This window comes from Furipterus horrens, unplaced genomic scaffold (assembly GCF_987537825.1).
Source record: "Furipterus horrens unplaced genomic scaffold, mFurHor1.1.pri manual_scaffold_2, whole genome shotgun sequence".
Lineage (NCBI taxonomy): Eukaryota > Metazoa > Chordata > Mammalia > Chiroptera > Furipteridae > Furipterus > Furipterus horrens.
Genome location: NW_028327172.1, coordinates 26,371,438 through 26,395,043, shown reverse-complemented (window position 1 = coordinate 26,395,043; position 23,606 = coordinate 26,371,438). Strand labels below are relative to the sequence as shown.

Below are 23,606 nucleotides of genomic sequence, written 5' to 3'. Positions count from 1 at the left end.
ATTGCCCCAACAAATTTTCATTTCTTGATGATCCCCTAAAAAAAGACATAAACTTTTAAAATTTAATAAAAAGTGCTGAGTGCTATTTTAGTAATCATTTGAACTATTATCCTTAACATTTAATGTGATCTTAACTTCGGTAAAAAATATCACTTAACATTTAACATTAAAATACATTGTACTGATAATCCTAATTTCAAAATTACCAGCCTAACTAATCATAATAGATAAGCATTTATACAAAGCACAGCATAATATTATTTAGTGTCTCAAGATTACTAATATCCAAGATCCAGAGCACAAAATTTTTTTAAAATTTCCTTTCAAAATCCCAACCCTCATTTCTTTGTTATAAAACATGCCTTCAGTTAGTTATTTGAAAATATTTACATAGAGGAAAGCCATCCAACAAGACTGGTTTTGACTACTATAAGATTCTAACTCATTTAGATCCTTCCAAGGGTTATCTTAAACATGCCGTGTAGAAGTGCTTGTTTGAGTGATTTAATCTTAATCTTTTATGTTTATAAGCATAAACACAAACAACATAGAGGACAAAAGAACACAAAAAAAAATTTGTTGGTTTTATTGGTATCACAGTGCTTTTAATACAAGCTAAATACAACTGCCAGATATAAAATCACTTAGCCCTCAAAATAACATGCGAAGATCAACCTTGAACTATGTATAAAAATAAAAATGTATAAAATATCTCCCTTAATTAACTCTAAAAAGTCCAGATATTAATGCAAAAATTTGAACTTGTCAATAATCACATCAAATGCTGATTTTACAATTAAATAGCTACAGGTAAAAGTGTACAGTTCCCCACGACTGCTATCTTTGTGTTCTGCACAGAGTTCCGAGGCAAAGGCTGCTTCCAGCTTTATGAGTTACCAGAGATGATGGCCTGGGGGGCCGACTTATCACTGGCCTTTTAGTCTTCTTTCCTGATAGCTCCTTAGCTTCTTTGGGAGGAGGCATATGAATTGGTTTCCAGGGAATTGGGTTAAAAAAGGCTGGTTCTGGATAAGAATTTCCATTGTAAAAACCTAAAATTTTAAAAAATCAGAACAAAACAAGATAGAAACTTGATATAAAAGAAACAGGTTATTTTTAAATTCCTAGAAAAATGTTAAAATAGCAAAAGGGCAAAAATGTCATTGATAAGCCAATCTGACTCATTTAAAACGAACACTTTAACTATTTTCAAACAAGTAACACTTTCCAAATACAGCAAATATTGCAGTAAAAATTAACATGTAAATGATAAATCTAAGTCAAAAAATGTTAATGTTAAAAATCTATATAAAAAGTCATAAAAATTTAACTAAGAATTTAAGGAGAACCCTTAAACTGAACAAAATGTTCATTTTCTTAACTAAATGTGGAAAATCACTAATTCTATACTAGTATCCTCCAAGCAGACACTAAAGTTTACAGGAAAAAAATGTACATTGCATATGTGGCTAAACTGAGTCAAGATTCTTATTTAGAATCACTGAAATTCTAAATTACTATCACTCAAATTACTAAGATTTCATAATAGCACTGTAATTTTGATTACTAATTACGGACCGTTCTCCTGTTGGAATGCCTATGAAGTGTTTAATGAGTTGTGATGTCCAATATCTAATAATTCTGAAGGAGAAACACTTGTAAATCACATTCAAATCCTCCAGGCACTGTACACACATAAATTCCTTTATTTCATAATTTGTAAAAATGATATGGGCTTAAGAATAGAGACTTAAGAGCATCTGCAGACAAACATGATACTTATTAGACTAAAACTCATTAAAAGCAAAATAATAAAATAACCCATTATTTTAGCAATTAAATTCTAGTCAATATGTATATTCCCTCCCCAAGTTTTATCTTAACTACCCAATCGTTTGGTTAAAAGCACTGCATATTACATCTTTTTCAAGGGAGAAAGAAAGAAAAGGAGCAGACTGTGCTCAGTAGCCGTAACGGATGACCTTTGCGACACCGGAGAGGCCTGAACCCTGACAGCAGGAATGTGTCATTCAGGCACTGGCGACCCACTCTGACTGCATAGATATGTCAACACACACTTCACCAAGATGGTCAAAACAAAGTCTGGAATATGTTCTATTGTGTGAACAAAACAGAATGGGAGTATTTTTAATAATAAATCACTTAAACAAGTGAAGGCAGCTGTCAGCAAGGTATGAGCTTCCAACACTGAGCACAAAGGAAAACATGCACGACCATTTATAATCAGACCAAGCCCACAGCGAGCCGGTTTTGTGTCTGGTTCACGTGGTGTCTAGTATTCCACCAGCGAAAAGAATGTGTCAGACTCTGGGAGCTCTGCCTCAGAGAGGGTTACAAGAAGAGAAGGAAAAATTACCCCTTAAATATGTCCTATTTCGGGCTTTAAAGTCCAAAGGAAAAAAAAAAAAAAAGTAAGGAAATATAACTTGTTTTTAACATTAGAAATCATGACTTTGCAACTTTGCAACTGTTGCCTTTAAAATATATCTGATTTATAGAGAATGACAATAAATTTGTAGTATCTCCACAGAATCATAGTGCATTACTATATAATCTTGCAGAAAATAGTAACTTGAAAGAAAAGGAAGAAAACATGATTTTTACACATTTCTATTTCTGCCAAGAGAAAACATAATGGATAATATTTACTCCTGCAAGCCATATTTATGTAAGCCACATAACATAAAAACCAACCTGTAAGTTTTCCATTGGCATAACCATAGCTTTTTGGAGCGGGACGAGGTTTATTTTTTGCATTTTCCAACCATTCCTTAAACTTCTTTTCTGCTATTTCCTTTTTTTCCTGTAATTCAGCTTGACGTTGTTTTTCTTTTTCCTTAAAATGACAAGACCAGAGAATCTCCAGGGATATTCTGTGACTAAATTTCTACTGATTTTTCCCCAGCAGCTTCCTACCCCAGTGGCTTACTGATGATAAATAAGGAATCTTATTTCTCTAATTGAGAGCAAAATTTAACATGATTGGGGATGTGATATGAAGGTGGCTGCCTCTATGCAAGACATCAAACCCAACAAGAAAAAAACAATCTGCTATTTTAAAATAGAATAGTAATTTACAGTAATATAATAAAAGTACCACCAAAAATACTTAAAAGCATTAACAATGATTTTTAAAAAAAGGTTTCAACCAAACTAAAAAAAAATGTCAATAGGCTTATTAACACGTCTCAACCTAAGAAAACCACAAATGTATAAACATTTATGAGGCTTAAACACAGCATAATAAATAGGGATCGCTTTCTGTATTTGTTTTATGCTAAGACAGTGCCAATTTTCTATTAGCAACATTTTAGGCAATACAATTGGTACATACAAACACCAAAGCTGTGTATTCTAACCCGTCACTTTAAATACCTTTTCCTTCTTCTTCTTCTCACATTCTTCAGCATTTTTTTTCTTTAACCATTCTTGATATTTTTCTTTTGCTTTTTCTTGCAAATGTTCTTTCTCCAGTTGCTTTGCTGCTTTTTCCTCCATTTCTTTATTAATTTTTTGTTCCCTTTCTTTTCTTTTCTTAAATAAAAATAAAGGAATTTTAATTGGAATATTTATAATTATCCTCACACAAAGAAGGAGGATTAATATACAACGATCTCTTGAACTGCAGTTATTTCTTAAAACAAGTGGCAAAGGTGGATGACACAATTTGGCTTGTGAAAAATATATAACAAAATTGCAATTACCTTGCCAATTTTAGTCTACCAACTCACTCTAAGAATCATTAGGGCAGTAATAAAGATCTTCTCTGAAGTATATTCAGGGCATGATACAGTGCTGAGTAAACAGTGGGTGCTTGATGAAGATTTGAGTAAATTCGTAAACAGAAATTACAACCTGTTTGATTGTCTTGAATTTGTTTTTAATGGATGTTTACCCTCTAAAATGTATGTAACACATATGTACACATTTCTTGGCCAGTTTGCCAATATGAATGCTTGGATAAATCTTCACTATCAGTGAATTACAAAGGACAAATTAATAACATTTTGGCCCATTAAATACTGCTATAAGGGCACATACAGACAAATCTTGACTATTAATTCTTATAAGTTTTACATAGACCAGAGATTGGCAAACTATGGCCTTTATGCCAAATTACGGTCCACCTGCCCCCTTTATTTTTAAATAAAGTTTTATCGAAATGGCCACACCCATTTATTCACATATTTATTGTCTATGGCTGCTTTTGCATCAAAACAGCAAAGTTGAACAGCTGCAGTACAGGCTGTGGCCTGCAAAGACAAAAATATTATCTGATCCTTCACAGATAAAGTATGACACAGGCTATAATTCATTTTTTTACCTTCCTTATTCAAAAGATAATCTACCAACACAGCTGAATTCTAAACAACCAATGACATGGGTAGCTCTCTGTAGCAAAGGTTTAGAAAATAATCTACAAGGCATAATGAGTATACAATACAAATGCCATATACATCACCTTTCAAAGAGCAAAGAAATACGAGCAAAAAAAAAAAATTCTTCCCTTGAAAGCATCTTCTAGAATATTTTAATATAAGCAATTCGATTAACACCAAAGAAACAAACATCAGTTACATACAATATATGTTCAGTGCTATGCAAGAAAGACAGCTCTTAAAAATCAAAGCTCAAGCCATTCCCCACGTTGCTGTATTTCCTCCTTGTTGGGCAGCCAATAGCTGCAAAAAGGAATCCATTCTTGCAGAGAACTCAATATCCATTGATTTTATCCAATGAATATTGGATTTTAACAACTTCATACTGTCAGAAAACCTACAGGGTTAAGTAGGACGCTGGAGCCTGTCTCGCTGAATCTCTGCCTGACTCATGAGACTTCTTCATTTCATTAACAAGGAGCCATGCAGTCCCTACACTGTGTTCAATGATAACAGCTAACGTTTATCCAGTACTAACCATGCCTGTTACTATTCTATACATTTTATATGCATGTACTCTGTCAATTAATTTTTATAACCACAATATGAGGGAATACTATTATGATCTCATCTTACAAATGAGGAAACTAAGGCATAAAGAGGTTAAGTAATTCTCGTGAGGTCAGAGATATGGTAAGTGGCAGATTACTACTGATCATACAGACACTGAATTGAGATAATGTTAAAAACACTTTTATGCCAATAACTTTAATTTAAATCAAATGTCAAAACTGCTTAAAATACACCACTGTACAAAACTATTTCAAGAAGAAATCAATATCTGAATAACCCTCTGCTTGTAAAAACAATTCCAAATTAAAAACTTTCCCACAAAGAACATTCTAGCCTCTGATAGCTTCACTAGTGGATTCTACCGCACATTTAAAGAAGAAATAATACAATTACTACAAAAATTATTTTAGAAAATAGGAAAGAAAAGAAACACATCCAAGTTCATTTTAAGAGTCCAGTATTACCTTGATATCAAAACCAGACATAGAAATTATGAGACAACATCAGAAATAAGGCAAGATAACTACTCTCATCTTCTAAAACATGAAATACTCCGTGGTACATTGAACAAAAGATGGATAATACCCCTGTACATTGAAAACTAAAAAACATTACTGAGAGAAAGTAAAGATGACCTAAATAAATAGAAAGAAAAATCATGTTTATTGATTTAACATTTGATATTATTAAGATGGCAATTTCCTCTAAAATTATCTATGTATTTAATGCAATCCCAATAGTGTCAGGCACTTTGCAAGCATGACTAGAAAAATTGATAAGATGATTCTAAATTGTATATGGAAAGATGTAGAGTAACTAAAGCAATTTTGAAAAAAAAAAAAAAAAAAAGAGGAAGATTTATATTACCTGATCAGAAGAATTACACATCCAAGAAGTAGTAAGCTATAATAACAGGCTAGTGCGGTACTGGCACAGGATATAATAGATCAATAGAACAGAAGAAAATCCAGAAGTAAATTCATATGTATATGATCAACTGATTTCAAACAAAAGTGTCAAGGTAACTGAATAAGAAAAATATCATCTTTTTCAACATATAGTGATGAAACAATTGGCTATGCATATGCACACACATAAAAAAATTCAGAACACACATACAGGTAAAAGAAAACAAAGAATATTTTTACACCCTTGGCAGTTTTTAAATAGAACACAAAACCCACAAACTATAAAAGAAAATTCTAAATATGGAACTTTATCAAAATTTAAAACTTCTGCTCTTTAAAAGTTACTATTAAAATAAATTAAGTGGGAGGAAATATTTGCAATACATATATGTGACAGGACTTAAAGGAATATATAAAGAACTCTTAAAAAATTTATTGATGAAACACACAATCCTTCCACAAAGTGGGTAAAAATTTAAACACAAAACAAAACAAGAAAAGATGTAGAAATGGTCAATAATGCTATGGACCAAATTGTGTGACCCCACCCCCAATTCACATGTTGAGGCCCTAACTCCATGTGATTGTATTTGAAAAAAAGAACTTTAAAAAAGTAATTAGTTCAATAAGGTCATAAGGTCAGAGGACCAGTGTCCCTACACGAGGAAAAAGAGACATCAGGAGCCCACGCACAGAGGAAAGGCCATGTGAGGGTACGGAGACAGCGGGTGTGCATGCAAGCCAAGGAGAGAGGCCTCAGGAGAAACCAAATCTTCCTTGCTCACACTTCCATTTTGGATTTCTAGCCTCCAAAACTCTAAGGAAATAAATATCTGTTGCTTAACATCCAGTCTGTGGTATTTGCTATGGCAGCCCTAGTAGACTAACATCAATAAATAAGTGTATAAAAAGATGCTAAATATTAGATCTCATGGAAATGAAAACTAAATGACAATGATGTACCACTACACACTTACTGAAATGACTTAACATGAAACAAACTGACAATGTAAAGTTTGGCAAGGATGTGATGCAGTTGGAATTTTCATACAATAGTGGTGGGAATGTAAAATGATACAAGCACTTCAAAAACGTTTGGCAATTTCTTATAAAGTTAAACACATCCTTACCATACAACCCAGCAATTCAGTTCCTAGGCATTTACCCAAGAGAAATGAAAACAAATGTCCACAAAAAGAGACTCGTACATATGTTGTCATAGAATTTTATTCATAATACCCAAACCAGAAACAACCCAATTGTACATTAACTAGCGAATGGATAAACAATTTGTGGTATTCCATAGAATACTACTCAGCAATAAAAAGGAACAATCTTAATACATGAAATAAGGAATTTTAAAAACAAACGAATACATATTCTAGGATTCCATTTAAATAAAAGTCTAGAAAATGCAAATCTAATCTGCAGGACAGAAAGCAGACTATAAAGGCTTCTTCCTTGGGGCGGGGGCTAGTTGGGGGTGGGGAACAGGGGCTGAATGCAAAATGGCACAAGGGAACTTCTTGGCGTGCTGGGAATGTTCTGAATCGTGACTGGGCTGCTGGTTATACAGGAACATGAGTTTGTCTAACCCCATCACAGTTTAAATAGGTGTATTTTGCTGTATATAAATTATAGCTCAAAGAAGTTGATTTTAAAACACCAGACAGGCTCTCCATAGGATTTAAACTAGAGAAGAGAGAATGGAATGCCTTTAGTTAGCAAAGGGAGAACAGAGCAGGAGCTCAAGAGAGAAGTGCTGAGAGAGTAGCCGTCCACTCAGTGGCTTCAGATTGTCTGGCATTCCAGCTCTATACCACCGCACAGAGCACAGCAATACATCTTCCCCTTTTAAAGATGGTTCTCCGAGAGAACCTTTGTTTCTTGAAACTAAAGGAAATTAACAAAACAACTGGCGAAGGTTTCTGAATTTCTACTCTGGTTCCTTCAATAGTACCTGGCACATTATAAAAGTGTAGAATGCATGAAGGATACACTGATAACAGTACTACCAATCATACACTTTGTTGACCCAAATTAATTTTTTACATGAAAAAAAATCAGCTCCATGTTTTGAGAATTAAAATAATTTTATTTTTAAATAATTTTTTTTACTGTTGGATATATGTTTAAATAACTTTTGAAAACAATTAAGGTGAAGACCCTTTTACTAAATATGTGATAACACACTGCAAAACACAAATCTAAAAAAATAAATTAGTTGACAACACAAATGTAAGAGTACCAGATGAGATAAGCCATTTATCTGAAACAGATTTAACAATTTACAGTCATAGTATAAGAAACTAGCTTTGCTAATGGATACATAAATTCTTTTTGTCTGATTTTTTGATAAAACCCAGTGAAAGGACTTGGAGAAAACAAGGCCAGAGATACAGCTAAAATGTGAATGATGCTGGAGGCAGCGGAGGACCACACACCGTGCAATGTAAACAGAGGAGAAAAAAGCTAGATGCCAGACAGAAAGAAAAGAACCAGGAGAGCAGTCTTTACAAACAGAGGTAAATGTAACTATGACTGAAATAAGAAATCTGATAGGTTTTAAAGAAAAAAAAAATCGAGTAATCAATTATTTCTTAAAGTGCACAAAACTTCTGCAGAATAAGTAAACTTAACTCCTCAGGGTTCATTTTTGAATTATTCTCAAACTTGTGGAATCCTGCTTTCAATAATTAGTGATTGATGTCAGGGCGTGCCATTTCCCTCCAAAAGAAGAAAAATTTTTTCTCAAATAATTAGATTAGATCTACTGCCACTAATTAAAACAGAGAATATACCATCTCTCAGCAGTATCTTACATCCTTAGACAAACAACAACTATGTTTGATTGGCATGGTAAAATGAGCTTAATGGAGTTAGAAGATAAGAGAAGCTTTTAGAGAGAGCATGCTATTTTTGTGTACATATAAAACTATTTCATTTTTCAGTTATAAGCTTCAAAAAACTATCACTCAAAGCTTGATAAGGGTCACAAATACTTATTTTGATTTTGGCATTTACTCACAAAGAACTCTTTTTTTGTTGTTGTATTATGGGATATTCCTAAGTTAATAATAATAATATACTTCTGAAGTAAAGAACAAGTACATTTGTGGTTGTAACACACAATGTCAGCCCTTTTCCTTCTTACAATACCTAGAGGAAGAAAGCTATGTCATCTTCAATTTACTGAAATGATATAGTACTAGGTACTTGTACTAATATCACTGGGCATTAGCTATTATAATAAAGATAAAAATTTAGAAATAAAATTTTAAACTTTATCCTACAATTTAAATCTTTGACTAAATTCATAAAATTGGATTATATTAAAAAAGCAGTATCATTCTAAATATGTAAAACTCATAATAGATAACAAACTGATAATATTTAAAAATGTCTTAATTTGTGATCAAATACGAGAATATATTAAAATTGAAAGATAATAGTATTCTTTCATTCACTTATTCATTCTAAAAACAAATGCTTACTATATTATAAAGCATTATATTAGATCCTGTAATGAATTAAAAATATAAAAATTAATACCTATCCTTAAGTCTTAAGTTTACAAAGAAAGTGACTATATAGGCATAATACAAAACAGCAACAAAATATGTACCTAACATGAGGCAGTATATGACAAAGTGATAGATCTGAACAAGGACTCCGGAAGGAAGAGTTTCTAGCGTGTGAGCAGCAAATGCATCACGCAGAAGTAAATGCTTTGAGTTGGATAATAAAGGGAAAGGTAAGGTGGAGGATATAATGAAATTCCATGCTGATAAAATATCATATAAAAAATATTAAAAGTAAGAAACAGAAAAAAATAATTCTTAAAATTTCTCATGAACACATATCCCTAGGGGCAGGAGAGTATAATCCAAAGCTCAAGCTCTCTTTGAAATCTTTTGTATATCTTAAAAATCATGTAAAATGTATATCCTGCTCCATTAAATATCTCTGCTTGATTTACCATAAAAATAACCCTTTTCCTCTTAAAATAATCTGGTAAAACTAATACTCCAAGATAGGCCCTGATTATCCTGTGTATACTTCCTAAAGAATGCCACTAAGAACCAACAGCATAGAACAAAGGGACCACAGGTAGAAGAAAACATGGCCCCCAGAGCAGAGACAGAAGGTCTTTAACCAGCCAGGCTAGAATAGTTAAAACGTTATTCAGAAGACAGTGAGGAATCATGAAAAATATATTTTGAATTGGGAAACGACATTCGACTGTTCAGCAAGGTTAGTTTGGCAAGAACACAGAGGATGGATTCATTCAACAAATATCTTGGGGCATCTATTAAGTGTCAGATACTGATCCAGCCGCTAGAGAACTGAACCAAAAAATCAAAAACTGATTCCCCTATGAAGTTTACATTCCAGTATGGGAAAATGAGCAAACAAACAAAAAAGTTGAAAGCTGTATGAGTCCAGACAGGAAGAGGTCACACAGGAGAGCGGTGACTTAAAGCAAAGGCAGGGATGATGACACACAACAGAAGAATTCTGATGATGCCCATGTGACTGAGATGACAGTAGTACTAGTGACAGTAATAGAGAGTTAAGAGAACGGTTCTCTCAAAGAAAAACGGGCAAAAATGGGCTGTTTTAGATTTGCAGGCTCAGAGGCTGCAGCCAGCCCCACAGATGGAAATCCAAGACTCCGGGAGGTCAGGTCTCGAGGTACAGATGTCAGGAGTCTGTGTAGCCAGAGACAAGTGGAAGCCACATGAGGGAAAAGGGAGGTAAGCAGAGAGCAAAAAGCAGAAGACAGAGACTTCATAAATGTCCATGAGGGCAGGAAAAAAGATCAGGTCAGAGAAGAAAGAGTCTGAGAGGAAATAAGAAAAATCTTGGTAATGAGGAGTAACAGGGAGAACACTTTGCAAGAGATGTGAGTGTGCCTGTGTGCATTTTTTTCTCCTTACCTGTTCATTCTTTTTCTGAACCCATTCCTTGTGCTTTTCTGCAGCAATTATCTTTCTTTTTTCACGTTCTTCCTTTTCTTTTCTTTTTTCTAGCTGTTGATTTAATTCCTGTGAATATTATTCAAACAAAAGGCAACATTTAATAGAAGTATTCAAATCACATTATTTTTTAAAAGGCTGACATTAACCAAGTTAAACAAGAACAGTTTCCTTCTCAGAAAATATACCATTAGTGACAATAACTTAAGTAACTAGTCTATGGTGAAAAGAAAGCATTGGTAAAAAGTGTAAGTCATTTTTCAGAAATGCAAATAATTGCTTGGCAGCAAAACACTAGTTTCTTAGACTAAACTTCAGCTAAATTACCCTCATTGAAATCAACTTTCCCACACATAAATTTTGGCATCACTGCATGCTCTTGGCAGAAGCTCAAGGGAATTGCAACTTTTTTTACAGTTATAAAAAGCTCCTAGATTCTTGAGGAAGATAAAAGATAAGAATTAAATAATCCCTAAATTAAAAAATTTAATTCAGAGTCATACCAAAGAAGAAATGTACAGAAGCCATTCAATTTTCTTTAGGAAAAAAAAAAAAATCCAGATTTTTCTTCACTCATTTTATAGCTGCTGGAGTGTAAACCAAAACCACACTCATATCCCATACGCCCTGCTGTCACTGGGATCTACACGTTTGGGCATTTCCTCAGGAGAAAGAATGTGGAAGGTATGGCCAAATAAAACTACAAGCTGAATGCCACCACTCCGTCACTCATCAGTTAAATTACTGCATTAGTTGAGAATGCTGTCCAAGCTAGACTCCTGGGACTCGACTACCATAATTACTGGTTATTTTTCTCCTCTCTCCTTAGATACTAATAATCAGATACTTTTATATATCTTCCATTGGACCTCGCTTGTCCTTCCCTCCCCTCTCTTTCCCAAAGACCTACCTACCTGAGCATGGTGGTAGTGGGAAGGACAACTTTTCAACTCTCAGACAATTCCCATGTGTTAAATGAAAGATAAAAGCTGACACCAAGAAAATATCTTTTGCACTTCAAAACAACTGAGGCACAGGATACCTGTCTTCCATATCCTCTCAGCTTAAAACTCTGCTGCATAGAAAATAACTGCCCTCACTCATTCAGGAAGAGCTGCAACTTTCACACACTATCCTCCCCTCAGCTTCCAATGTAAAGTGGCCATCTTGGCTTTAAAAAGATTCTTCATTACCTCTGCAGCTGCTATTCCTTGATTATTCACGTAACAGGTTTTTTAATAAAGTGCCTCTACAAAGGTAGCATGAACTGAGATACCGGGGTGAAATTCCAGAAGTCTCTGATCTAATCTCCTATATACACTAAAGACTTAAGTGCTACATTGTGAGGTATGTATGAGTACAGAAAAGGGGAAAGAAGGGAAGGGGAGATGAGAGGAGAAACAAGTGTAGATCAGGGTGGTCAAAAATGAGCACCATAAGAGGAAGAGTGAGGAACTGGCTTTACTAGAAAAGAGAGATTGGGGTGATGATACAAAAAGGTCTTTTGAGAGGCAGAGTAAATTGAACACTACGAAGAGGTAATACATAGCAAAGGGATGACTGAGAACTCAATGATAAAGGTTCAAGACTGAATCAAAGGGGTCATACCTATTCTGAGGGAGAATGACTAGGAGTTGCCACAGTTCATGAGTTTGCAAGGGGAAGAAGGTCTGGACTTGTGTCAAGAAACAAAAAAGAGGACTTCATATATGTATCTATGTATGCATGCATGAATGACAGGCTACATACAGGTCTAACAATAACACAACCAAAATTTCCCTATATAGTTCTGAAATTTGCTTTCAAGAAATGTAATCATTTGAATATACAACTAAGGACATGATTGATTATATTTATGTGCCCTTTTAGATTCTTCATGTAATTAAACTCAAAAATCAGGAAAAAAATCAGACTTTGTGTTCCTGTTTTACGGCTCACAAAGTTTGGTTAATGTTGACATAAGAGTTAAAGATAAAGGGAGGGTCAAAAGCATGTAGAAATTACTACCACTGACCCAGACAGTGCTCTAATCTCAGGATGTCTGTTCAAGTAATTTGCCACCCCAGAATACACCTCACACTCTGAGACATGACCCTCCCTTCCAGGCCTGGCCCTCCCAGAACTTCCCACCCTGAATGCCTCCATCTGTGCTCCACCAGGGCAAGCCTCTCCTGCAGGCAGCTGGAGCCTTCTCTCAGAAGGGCCCTCCATCGCCCTCTGGTACACCATTGAATTTAAACAGGGTTACGGCTCCTTTCCCACAAAATAAACACTTGATGGTAGAAAATGAAATCCAGAGAGGATCCTAAACAGCATTTTTATTCCAATAGTTTTTGTCAACTTTCAAAGGACGGTGTTTAGCACTGAAGGTAACAATCACAAAAACTGACAGTTTTGAGTTTCACCTATTCTATATCCTGCCTTATTTCTTCATTAAGGGCTGATAAATGATATGGCCAAAGGAAAGAAGGCCAGGGGGAAAAAGCACCCGGATTATTCACAAACTAGGTAACTTTTATAATTTAGAACAGGTAGTATTAAAATGTTAAAGCAAATATTAAAAATTAGCATCACCAAAAGTCATAAAGAATTCAGGACAGCTTACTAAAGAATTTTTTTAATAATAAAAATTTATATAAAATTTATATGACCTACAAAACCAGTGTTAGTTTTTCATAATACTGATATTCAACATTTATTACATTTATCATCTTAACACAGTTTAAAATTTTTTTAAACTTTGTAAGTGGGTAATTTTGATTGGTTAAAATAATTTCTTAACTCAATCTTACAGAGATGTCTAAAACGGAGCTAAATGTTTGTTACGGAAATCAAACTTATGAGAAGAGATGATCTTTTTAATGACCAACTACCCTTTAAATTTTCCTTTAGGTTTTTAAGAAAACAAGAAAGCCATGGTTAAGTTCAAAATTAAATACTAAGTCTGACCCATTTATTTCTAAAAGATGTCTTGGTATTGTGGATAAAACACTTATCAAATTGGAAGTCAAAAGAACTAGGATCCAATCCCAGTTTAGCCACTAACTGAAAACCTTGGCAAAGCTACTTTCTGGCCCTCATGTTGAATAGGGATCTGAGATGAGCCATTCTCTATGGTTAAAATTCTGTACTTTTAGTGATATGTTTGTAAACAAATTAGACAATGCAACAAATAAGGACAAAAAGATAAAGAAAGCATAACTTATAAAACAAAGAGAAAGGCATGAAAAGAGTGTGAAGACCACGTAGCTGAAAATAAGCTTATAAGAAGTGAGGAGCTGGCCTATAAGTTATGAGATTCATATTAAAATATTTTAATTCTTTCAGAGTTAAGTAATGATGTAGAAGTAATTAGAAATGTCACACCAGTAAATATATGAAACGGTTTAATCTTGCAACCAATTATATTCTGCTACATTCTTAATCACTGTGGTAGGGATTTTATATTCATTATTTTAGTCTTCTCTCAAAACAAATCTTCAGTAATTTATCATCCCCTTTAACACACAGTAACAGCTTTCACTGAGTGCTTCCCATTCCCTGATGTTCACTCAGGCCTCATACCACAATGAAGTAAATATTGTTTTCCCCCTTTCACCGGTAAAAAAAATAGAGATCAGAAAAGGTTAAGGATTTGCCCAACGTCCAAATTTTGAATCCAAAAAGTACAGGAGGTTAGGGGATGGAGGGACCGAGCAAAAAGGAAAAAGGACTCATGGTCATGGACAACGGTGTGGTGATTGCTGGGGGCGGGGAGGGGGTTAAGGGGACTAAATGGTAATGGAAAAAAACACAATGAAGATTAAATTAAAAAAATAAAAGAGTTTACACTTTTAACCACTCTATTGCCTAACATTTGGCTTACAGATGAAGAGACTGAGGCTCAGAGAAGTTAAGTAACGGTCTCAAGGCTATGGAGTTAGAATGGCAAGGCTAAATTTCAGCTTTTTTCTATGCGACTCCATTGCACAGGCTCCCTTATGAATTTAATTAGCTTCTTTTATTGTGTGCTGACTCTAAAAATGATCTGAAGTGGCCCTCACTTCCAGTGAGGCTACAGATAAAGATAAATACCACATACTGAACTCCACTTTACCACCGACTCACTAGATCAATGTTTTCCAAACTGTGACTCTAAAACCCATTTAATGGGTTATGACTGGCCTTTAAAAAAAATAATAAAAATAATAGAATAGAATACTAGGTTTTGCAAAAATTAAGATATTTCAAATGTGTGTGTGTGACATGAAGCAAAGTAGATTTCTCACTGTGAAAAAATATTTTGAAGCTACTGAAGTAAGTAATGGAGAGTCTGGAGTCTCAATAATACAAAGTAATTCTGAACATAAATGAGGCTGTGAGGTTGTGAAGAGGAATAATATAACAATAAAACAACACCAGCCATCTTTATACTTTGTCTCATTTAATCCTCATAAAAATCCTGTGACACATAAATTATTTTATCTTTATTGTACAGATGAAGAAATTAAATGAAGCATAAAGTTTAAATAAGTCTGCCTGACATTAAACCATAGGGCCTTTCTCAGACTCTAAGAGGAAACAAATATTACCGTTCACTTTTCCAGGAATAAATCTGTACTTCAGAATACAAAATATCATGCAACAGGGAAACAGCAGAAGATATTAAAATCGTACCAAGACTCCTGAATATGAGACTGACTACCTGTAGAAACCCATCACAGCAATGACAACTAGTTTCAACACTAATTCAGAAAATTTACTCCGAAGAATATCATGGAGGGCAAAGTTTTAATTCCAAGAATTTGTATGACAATATGATTACTAATAGATTAGAATAAATTTAAATATTCAACAACAGTGAAACTGTTAACTATATCCTAATATATATTTAATTCTAGATATTTAATAATCTTAGCCAGCCATTTAAAAATTACATTGTAAAAACATTTGATACATAAATATAATAAGTGTAACCATTTTTTTTAAAAAAAGGTTACAAAACAGTTTGCTCCTATTTCATTAAAAACAAGAATTATCTTTCATCACTCAAATCTACTTGTTTCTGTGTTTGGATAGGAAAAATTCAGATTATGAGTCTAGATATGGAGGATGTCAAATTATCCAAATCTATTTGTCTGCAAGGTTCTAAAGGGCAAAGTGTAAGAGTTCAAAGAACGAAGGATTCATGTGAAAATGTATCTCAAACTATTATTCGCGCTTGAAGAGTGAGAGCTCAGAGAGAAAACCACAAACACAGAAATATCCACACGCAAGGCCGGGCAGCACAGAGAGAGTGAACAGCCTGAAAGCCCAGCAGATAACAGTCTCTCGGCACAAACCCGCTCTGGAGCACATGCTCTGAGCAACATGTGGGTAGGTTACTACCTCTCCTTCCATTTTGTTTCTCTCCCTTCTTAAAAAATGTACCAAGTATATGCAGTTGAATTTACTTTAGTTAAATGTACATATGGTGAAGCTCCACTCTGTGTCTGTATATATAAGTTGCACATATTTATTTTTTTAATTTATATGAAAGAAAATCTGGAAGGCTATCCACCTTAATATTAACAGTGGTTATCTTCAGGCAGTGAGATTAGAGGACATTTTAATTTTCTTAATTATGTTTAGCTGTATTTTCCACATGTTCTTATAATGACCACATATTATTTCTAGATTAAGCATTACTGACATAAACAAAAGCAAAAACTTTGTTTTGAGGGATAATAGTAACATTTTAATTGCGACAGCAGCTCTTCTTTGTGAGCTCATGGACTAAATAAAAAGAATGCTGCCTAGTTTTACCTCTAGAGCTTTCTGCTGCAGACGGTCACGTTCTTCCTTTTCTTTGCCAACAAACCACACTTCCCACGGTGTCAGGCTGCTTTCTGGTACGTGCACCTGTTTCTGTTCTTCTTGGTAGTCTTTGGGTTCAACCGAACTAAGGCAAAAGAGAGGGTGCTGTAGCACTTGTACTCTTTGGCTGAACAGTCAAAATCATTTAGGTGTACAGTAAAAGCAGAATTTAATAATACTACTGATATAACAATACTGTGATTTTTAAAATAATATATATGAATTACATATAAATATACATTTGAAAAATCACAAAAAGGAATTCCAATATTTGAACTACTTTATCCATCAAACTAATCCCTTTGAAGGCCTTTATCTTCTAAAAACACATTATTTTAAAAACCTTTTGGGATAACACATACCCAGTCCATTTGCCTCAGTGACAACAATAGTTTATTCTTAAAAATCTTATATCTGGACAACTAATTGAAATACATACTCCTACTCAGATCCTAGAGCAGACTTTTCCCTTTTCCTCCCTTAAACAGTTTAGGAAAAAGAATATGTATATATACAGAATATGTATAAAGATGTCCTGGCTGGTTTGGCTCAGTGGATTGAGCGTCGGCCTGCGAGCTAAGTGTCGCTGGTTCGATCTTCCAGTCAGGGCACATCAGAGAAGGAAAACTCTGACTCCAAAAAACCTCCGCTGCCTTGCGGCATACCTCTTCAGGGGAAAGGCAAAGGGAGTAAACCCCGACAGAAAATCCGGAGCCGGAGTCCCTAAGGCGGTTTGACGTTGTAGTCAACACCGGCAACTCCTGCGGCGCACCTGAAGCCAAGCTGTATTGACTCCGTCTTTCCCTTGGACCCTTCAGCTGCGAAGAGAGGGGGAGTCTGCTGCATGGGCAACAGCAGACCCTCCATATCACCCTGCCCAGGCTCTGTAGCTTCAGCTTCACTGGAGAGGACACTCCAGCGTCATCGCAAGATGTCGATTCAACACGGGAGGAGACAGATACCGTGTCACTCCCGAGTCGGACTGCACAGCCATTCTCGGCGGTGCAGATAGACTCTTAAGAAGCTACACCATCGTCTCTCGAGACGGACGGCTGCCGATATATATATAAAGAAAATGTGTTAACAATTAGAGACTCTGGGTGAAGGATGAACAGAAATTCTTTAAATGCTCAATTTTTCTCTAAGTTTAAAATTGTTTTGAAATTAAGATACATGGAAGTATATGGCCATTGAATTCTTTAACGTTTTGGTTGACTGCCTTCTGCCAATTCTCAGAGTGTACACAACTCTTCACAGTGCGGTTAGCTCCAACTACACTCACCACCTCCACGATGTACCTCTCTCAGTCTGTCTTTCCTGGGTAATGTATAGGGAAAAGCAACTTACTCACTCAAGCTAAAGAGAAGAGGGGAGGGGAAATATGCATAAGTAAATGAAGAGCACAGGATTCTGGTCAAATATACAAGCTTCTTAAAATAGGAATAAGTTTATCAGCACCCATGGAAAGAAACAGCGTTCAGAATCTAAGGCAGTTCTAGATACTACTGGGCGGGCCAAAAGTTCATTTTTTTTTTTCCATAAGAGAGGGCTCTAATAGTGCTTAGTTGTTTTTAACTTCATTTGAAACAATTTTGTTAGATTGTATTGTAGACAGCTGTCATATCAGTGTGCATTTTAAAAAAACAACATATCAAATTGCTGAATTTTTGGGTAACCATTTTAATATTGAAGATGGGAGAAAATATGCAACCTTTTTGGCATATCATGCTTTATTGTTTCTAGACAAGTAGACGCAACTGAAATGCAAAAAAAAAAAAAAAAGACCTGTGCAGTGTATGGAGAAGTTGCTGTGACTGACTGAACATGTGAAAAGTGATTTGCGAAGTTTCATGCTGGAGATTCCTCACTGGATGAGGCTCCACAGTTGGGTAGACAAGTTGAAGTTGATAGCAACCAAATTGAGACATTAATTGAGAACAATCAATGTTATACCATGTGGGGAATAGTTAATATACTCAAAATATCCACGTCAATAAAGTTATTGGTGAAAACGAAAAATATGTCTTTTATTTTATGGAAAAAAACATACCGACTTTTTGGGCAACCCAATAGATTATAGAGACCCAGTTCCTCTTCATTCCTACTTCAGGCAACCAATTGCCTAACATACTTCAATGCGCAACTCCTACTTCATAGCTTCAGCTTACTTGTTTTGTTCTGCTGCTGTTTCCCAACTCATCCACAGCCTGATGGAATTATTAGTCTAATGGGGAAGAGATACTAGATGTGTTGTTCATTTCTTATATATATCTTTCATTCTCAGTCTTACAGAACACCCCCATCTGCTCCCATAGTTTCAACTATCAGTACATGCTGATGATGTGCAGATCAGTCATTCCAGACCAGGTCTCTCTCCTAAGCTCCAGGCCTTGATTTCCAACCAACTTAAATATCAAACTCAATCAGACCAAAATAGGTCTAACCATCTTCCACCATGCACCCACTACCTTCCCTTCCTACCGAGAAAAATTTTACTTTTCTTATAATCCTACCTCAGCGAAGGGTATTACCACCTACCCAGGTAGCCAAGCCAGGAAACCCAGAGCTCTAACTCCTCCGGCTCCCTGTCTACATCTGATCCCCGCTATCTCCCACACCCGTATATAATTACTAGTCATGTCTATTCCACTCCATTCAGTTTTCTCAAGCCACTCTCCTTTCTTCCAACCTTACAATCACTGTCTGATCATAACTGGCCTTTCTCCCTCCATTTCAAATCCTTCTCCACACTGTTGCCAGATTCGTCCTTCAAATGCATCCTTCTATCATATCACTCTCCATCTCAAAGTTCTTCAGTGGCTCCTCTGCCCACAAGTGGAAATCCAAACTCCTGACACCTATGAGTTGGCTCCTGCCTATCTTCCTGCCTCTTCTTTCTCCAATGGCTGATCCAGACTCCACATTTCAGTCTTGTTTGAACTTAGGCAGACTGATGAATGTGCCATGCCCTTGTGCTCTGCAGCTTTGCCTAAAACCTTGAAATTCCTTTCCTTCACCTCCATACATGGCTGAAGTAAGAGTTTAGATATGAGAGTAAAACATTTAGGGTGGGTCTCCGCCTGCTTCTTCCTGTGTACACTTTTAAACCTCTTTAAGCCTCCATTTCCCACCTGTAAAATGGAGACCACAGCAGTGGCTATCTGTTACTACTGGATGAGACAGTCCATGCCGAAGCACCGAGTACAGTTCCGAGCACTCTGTAAATACCTGGTACATGTCATTTAGTCGTAGAGGGAGGAGTAGGAGTATGCATATTCCTACTCTCCCTTCAGGACTCAACTCAGGCTTTATTTTTATTTATTGCCTCATGGTGAAACTGCAAAAAATCTGGACTAAGCACCTTGGGCTTTCTGTCACTTGTCCATCTCTGCCATGAGTTCCTAACATGTCTTAACTTATTCTTTATTTCAAGAGTCTACCTTAGGGCCTAGCATATAGTAGCCTCCTAAGAAATGTTCATTGAGAGAAGAAATTATGAGATCAGTATTTTAGAAAATGTCTTTAGATTTCTTGCCTTAAGACTTTTAAATGTGTTCAGAATGTTTGGCATATATACTACAGCTCTCCCCATAATCAAGAGAGGCTTGATAAGTAGCTGTTTATGATTAAAACATGTATTAAGACATGGGTTTCCTAATGGATAGAGTGATATAAAAACCATCATAAGGTTCAATAAACAGGCCCAAAGCACATCATAAAAGACTCCGGGAAATACCTTCCATTGTCTTGTCTGAAGTCAATTGTGAGCTTCACCTCAGTCCCCTGGAAGGTCAATATATCCCCTAAGCATGGCCCTATTTACACCTAAAATACCTGGGTTCACATCCATCATGTGTAGCTGATGCCTGAGTCTAGGTCAGAAAAGGCTTACCCTATAAGTTTCGCCACAGTCAGATCTCCATGGCAAATGAAGGATGGAAAGAAAGGCATAAAGTCCCAGGCAGCAATATATTTACTCCCTGGTCCACAGAGAAGATGCTCATTATGCAGAACTATGGTTGGACTATGACTCATACTCCCTGCTTTCCTCATCCTGTCACCCGTGAGCTGTCCAGGGCATCAACTTAAGGTTAGAAGTAGGGAGAAGAAATGAGAAAATTATCTCAACACTTATCTTTCCTGAAAAGAAGAGATAGTTGTCTAAAATGTTTGAAGATAATTACTGAATTTATCTGTTCCCTGGGAAGGGGGAAATAAGCATTCAGTCAGCACACATTTATTAAGCACTGAATCAGCATCTCACACATGCCACACACAAGGCCTGACAACTCCTGCATTCTTTCCAGACCACATCCCACCTATTCCTTTAAATCACAGGGAATGAACTGTGATAAGGAAAGCAGCCTTAGCCCTAGGATGCCACCAGCTCATTTGAGCTTTGGCTAAGGAGAGACATAAATCTGTCCAGCTTCTCTGGTAAGCTCCATTTGGTCAGGGCTTTGGTTCTTGGAAGCTAATAAAAGGTCACAGTAGCTGAGCTGTGGTTTTGATGGCCCGCATTCCTTAGGCTGTTAAACTGTGTCTACGTTGTCTTGTTGATTAGACTCAGAAAGTATTTTCCAAAGCCTTAAAATTTATTTTAAAAATCTTTGGAACTGCCTTGGCTAGCATTGCTCAGTTGGTTGGAATGTTGTCCCATGAACCAAACAGTGGTGGGTTCGATTCCCAGTTAGGGCACACACACAGGTTGCAGGTTCAATCCCCAGTTGAGGCACATATGAGAATGCAACCAATAGATAGATGTTCCTTTCTCTTTTTTTCCTTCCTCTCTCTAAAGGAAAATTTTAAAAATGTCCCTGGGTGGGGATAAAAAAATTTTTGGAGCTAACTCAATCCAGAAGAACCCACACAAAGACCCACATGAAAATGGACTCCTGAAAGTCTAATTCTACCATTAGTTCTACTATCAGGTGGATCAAAGGCCTGTTTCATGTTGCTACAACCAGTATCAACAAGTGGCCTAATGGTTCCTCTTACTAATCTCCATTCCCACTGACGTATTTACTTTACTTCTCATTCTTAACAATCTCAATGCTGTAACTATGTATGAATCACTTCATATGGTTCCATATTCCATTCACTCGCTGTTATGAATGCTTTATATAAAGGGGACTATCTTGTTGCTTACACATACAGCATGGGTCCTCTAGTCTGTATTTCTTAGATCACCTGTACTATGCTTTACACAGATGGATAATCAGAAGCGTGTACATGTTTTTTGAAGATGACATAATGAGCCTACCCTGAAATGGACCTGCATGACTATGCCTAGCTCAGAAAAATATATTCATGTAGGGATGGGCCCTTTGCTCTTATTTGTCTATATCCACTAATAGGCATCTAGCATAGGGAAGAGAGAACGTAAGAGGTATAGCTTGGTATTGCCCAGCTCTGCTAATAAATGGGTATATGCCTTTGAATCAAACTTGTTATTTGTATTCTGAGCCAAAGTTTTATTATCTGTAAAATGAATGACATGCTCTAGGCTTTAACTCCATGAGTGTAGAGGACATGTTTATAGCCCCCAGCCCACAGACTGATATGTGACTCAAATGTTTGCTGAAAGAATAACTGTAGAAATAAACAAATTATGACGATTTTAATAACCTCTTTGGTTCTAACATATTTTGTTTCAGTGACTTCTATTCTACTGTTAAGTGCCCAGATCAGATCCAATGTTGTCTACCAATGCTACGGTTGACATTGTTAAATTCTGCTTCATCTCCTTATCTGTGACATAAAAAGTATAGTGCATATGACAATCTACTTCACTGGGAATCAGTTTTTTTCCCAAATAACTACAGGCACTACTGAGGTGCAGCAAACAACATTTTGGTGTTAAGGATTTGGACAAGAGTTCTGGTGCCCACAAGTAAGACTTCTGAGTATTCATAAAACTCCTGAAATAATAGTAAAATTTTGTTTGTTTGAGATTATGTACGTTTTCCTGGGGAATAAGACTGTAGCAATCCTCATATTCTCCGTTTGAAAAACGGATTAAGAATCATTTTTAAAAAGTCAGGTCATTTATAAGAATTGGCCCAGGGCTTTCTGGGTGCAAAAAGGAGCAGCACCTCAGGATGCAGGTGCACGCACAGCCCCTGGGGCGGAAGGCAGTAGGGTGGTGGCGGGCAGGAGGCACAAGACGGGTCTAAGGAACCTTGAGAGCTGCTGTATCGGCCCGGCGGCCTCGTGTTTACCTGGTGGACCCCTGTAACGTCATTCCTCCCAGGCTGTCTCCCTTGGCCTCTGAGTTGTGGGTATCGTCGTCCCCGTCTTCATCCTCCCTGTCCCCATCGTCGTCATCAAACAGGAAGCTCTGGTGGCGGAGGGGAGACAACAGCGACGTAGTGGAATTGCTGCAGCTAAGCGGAGGAGAGGATGAGCGCACCGCTGTTGCCTCCTGCCCCTGCCCTCGGGCGCCCGCCATGAGGATAGAGGAGGAGCCAGAAGAAGGCCGAATCCTGGCCCTGCAGCTAGCCGGTAACCCGGTGTCGAAGAGGGGCGACGCAGCCCCCCACTGCCCCGCCGCCCACATCGGGCCCGCCAAGTTCAAACCAGCGGAGCAGCTGCAGGGATGTGGTCTCCCAGCAAGCCCCGCGCGCACGGAGCCTGGCCAATCAGGGCGGGAACAGACCCCGCGTTGCCTTGGCAACGCCTGGACTCCTTGGAGGCTTTGTCCCGGCCTGCTGAGCGTGGCTTCCTGTGCTTGGGCCTCTGTAGGCTATAACCCTTACTCCACGGGGCCAGCACCCCAGGTTAACTCAGTGCTTCCGCTCGCTCGCCGGCCAGGTTCCGCTCGCCGTTGACAACTTTTAAGTGCTTGTCCCTTGTTTGCTGGGGTTTTGCAGTTCACTTGTTATATGAAATATGCTGTCACTGAAGAATGC

At 36.7% G+C, this 23,606-nt stretch overlaps 1 protein-coding gene across 1 annotated transcript; it reads right to left on the bottom strand.

Annotated features, from left to right (window-relative positions):
- Positions 1-598: 598 nt before the first annotated feature.
- CCDC34 (coiled-coil domain containing 34) lies at positions 599-23,301 on the bottom strand. The gene is made up of 7 exons (XM_090267611.1): positions 22,926-23,301; positions 18,827-18,838; positions 16,645-16,780; positions 10,822-10,929; positions 3,397-3,555; positions 2,716-2,857; positions 599-1,052 (listed from the first exon to the last, which is right to left on the bottom strand). The coding sequence occupies exons 1-7, from the start codon at positions 23,252-23,254 to the stop codon at positions 838-840; spliced, it is 1,101 nt and encodes a 366-aa protein (XP_090123737.1). The 5' UTR covers positions 23,255-23,301; the 3' UTR covers positions 599-837.
- Between the last annotated feature and the right edge of the window lie 305 nt (positions 23,302-23,606).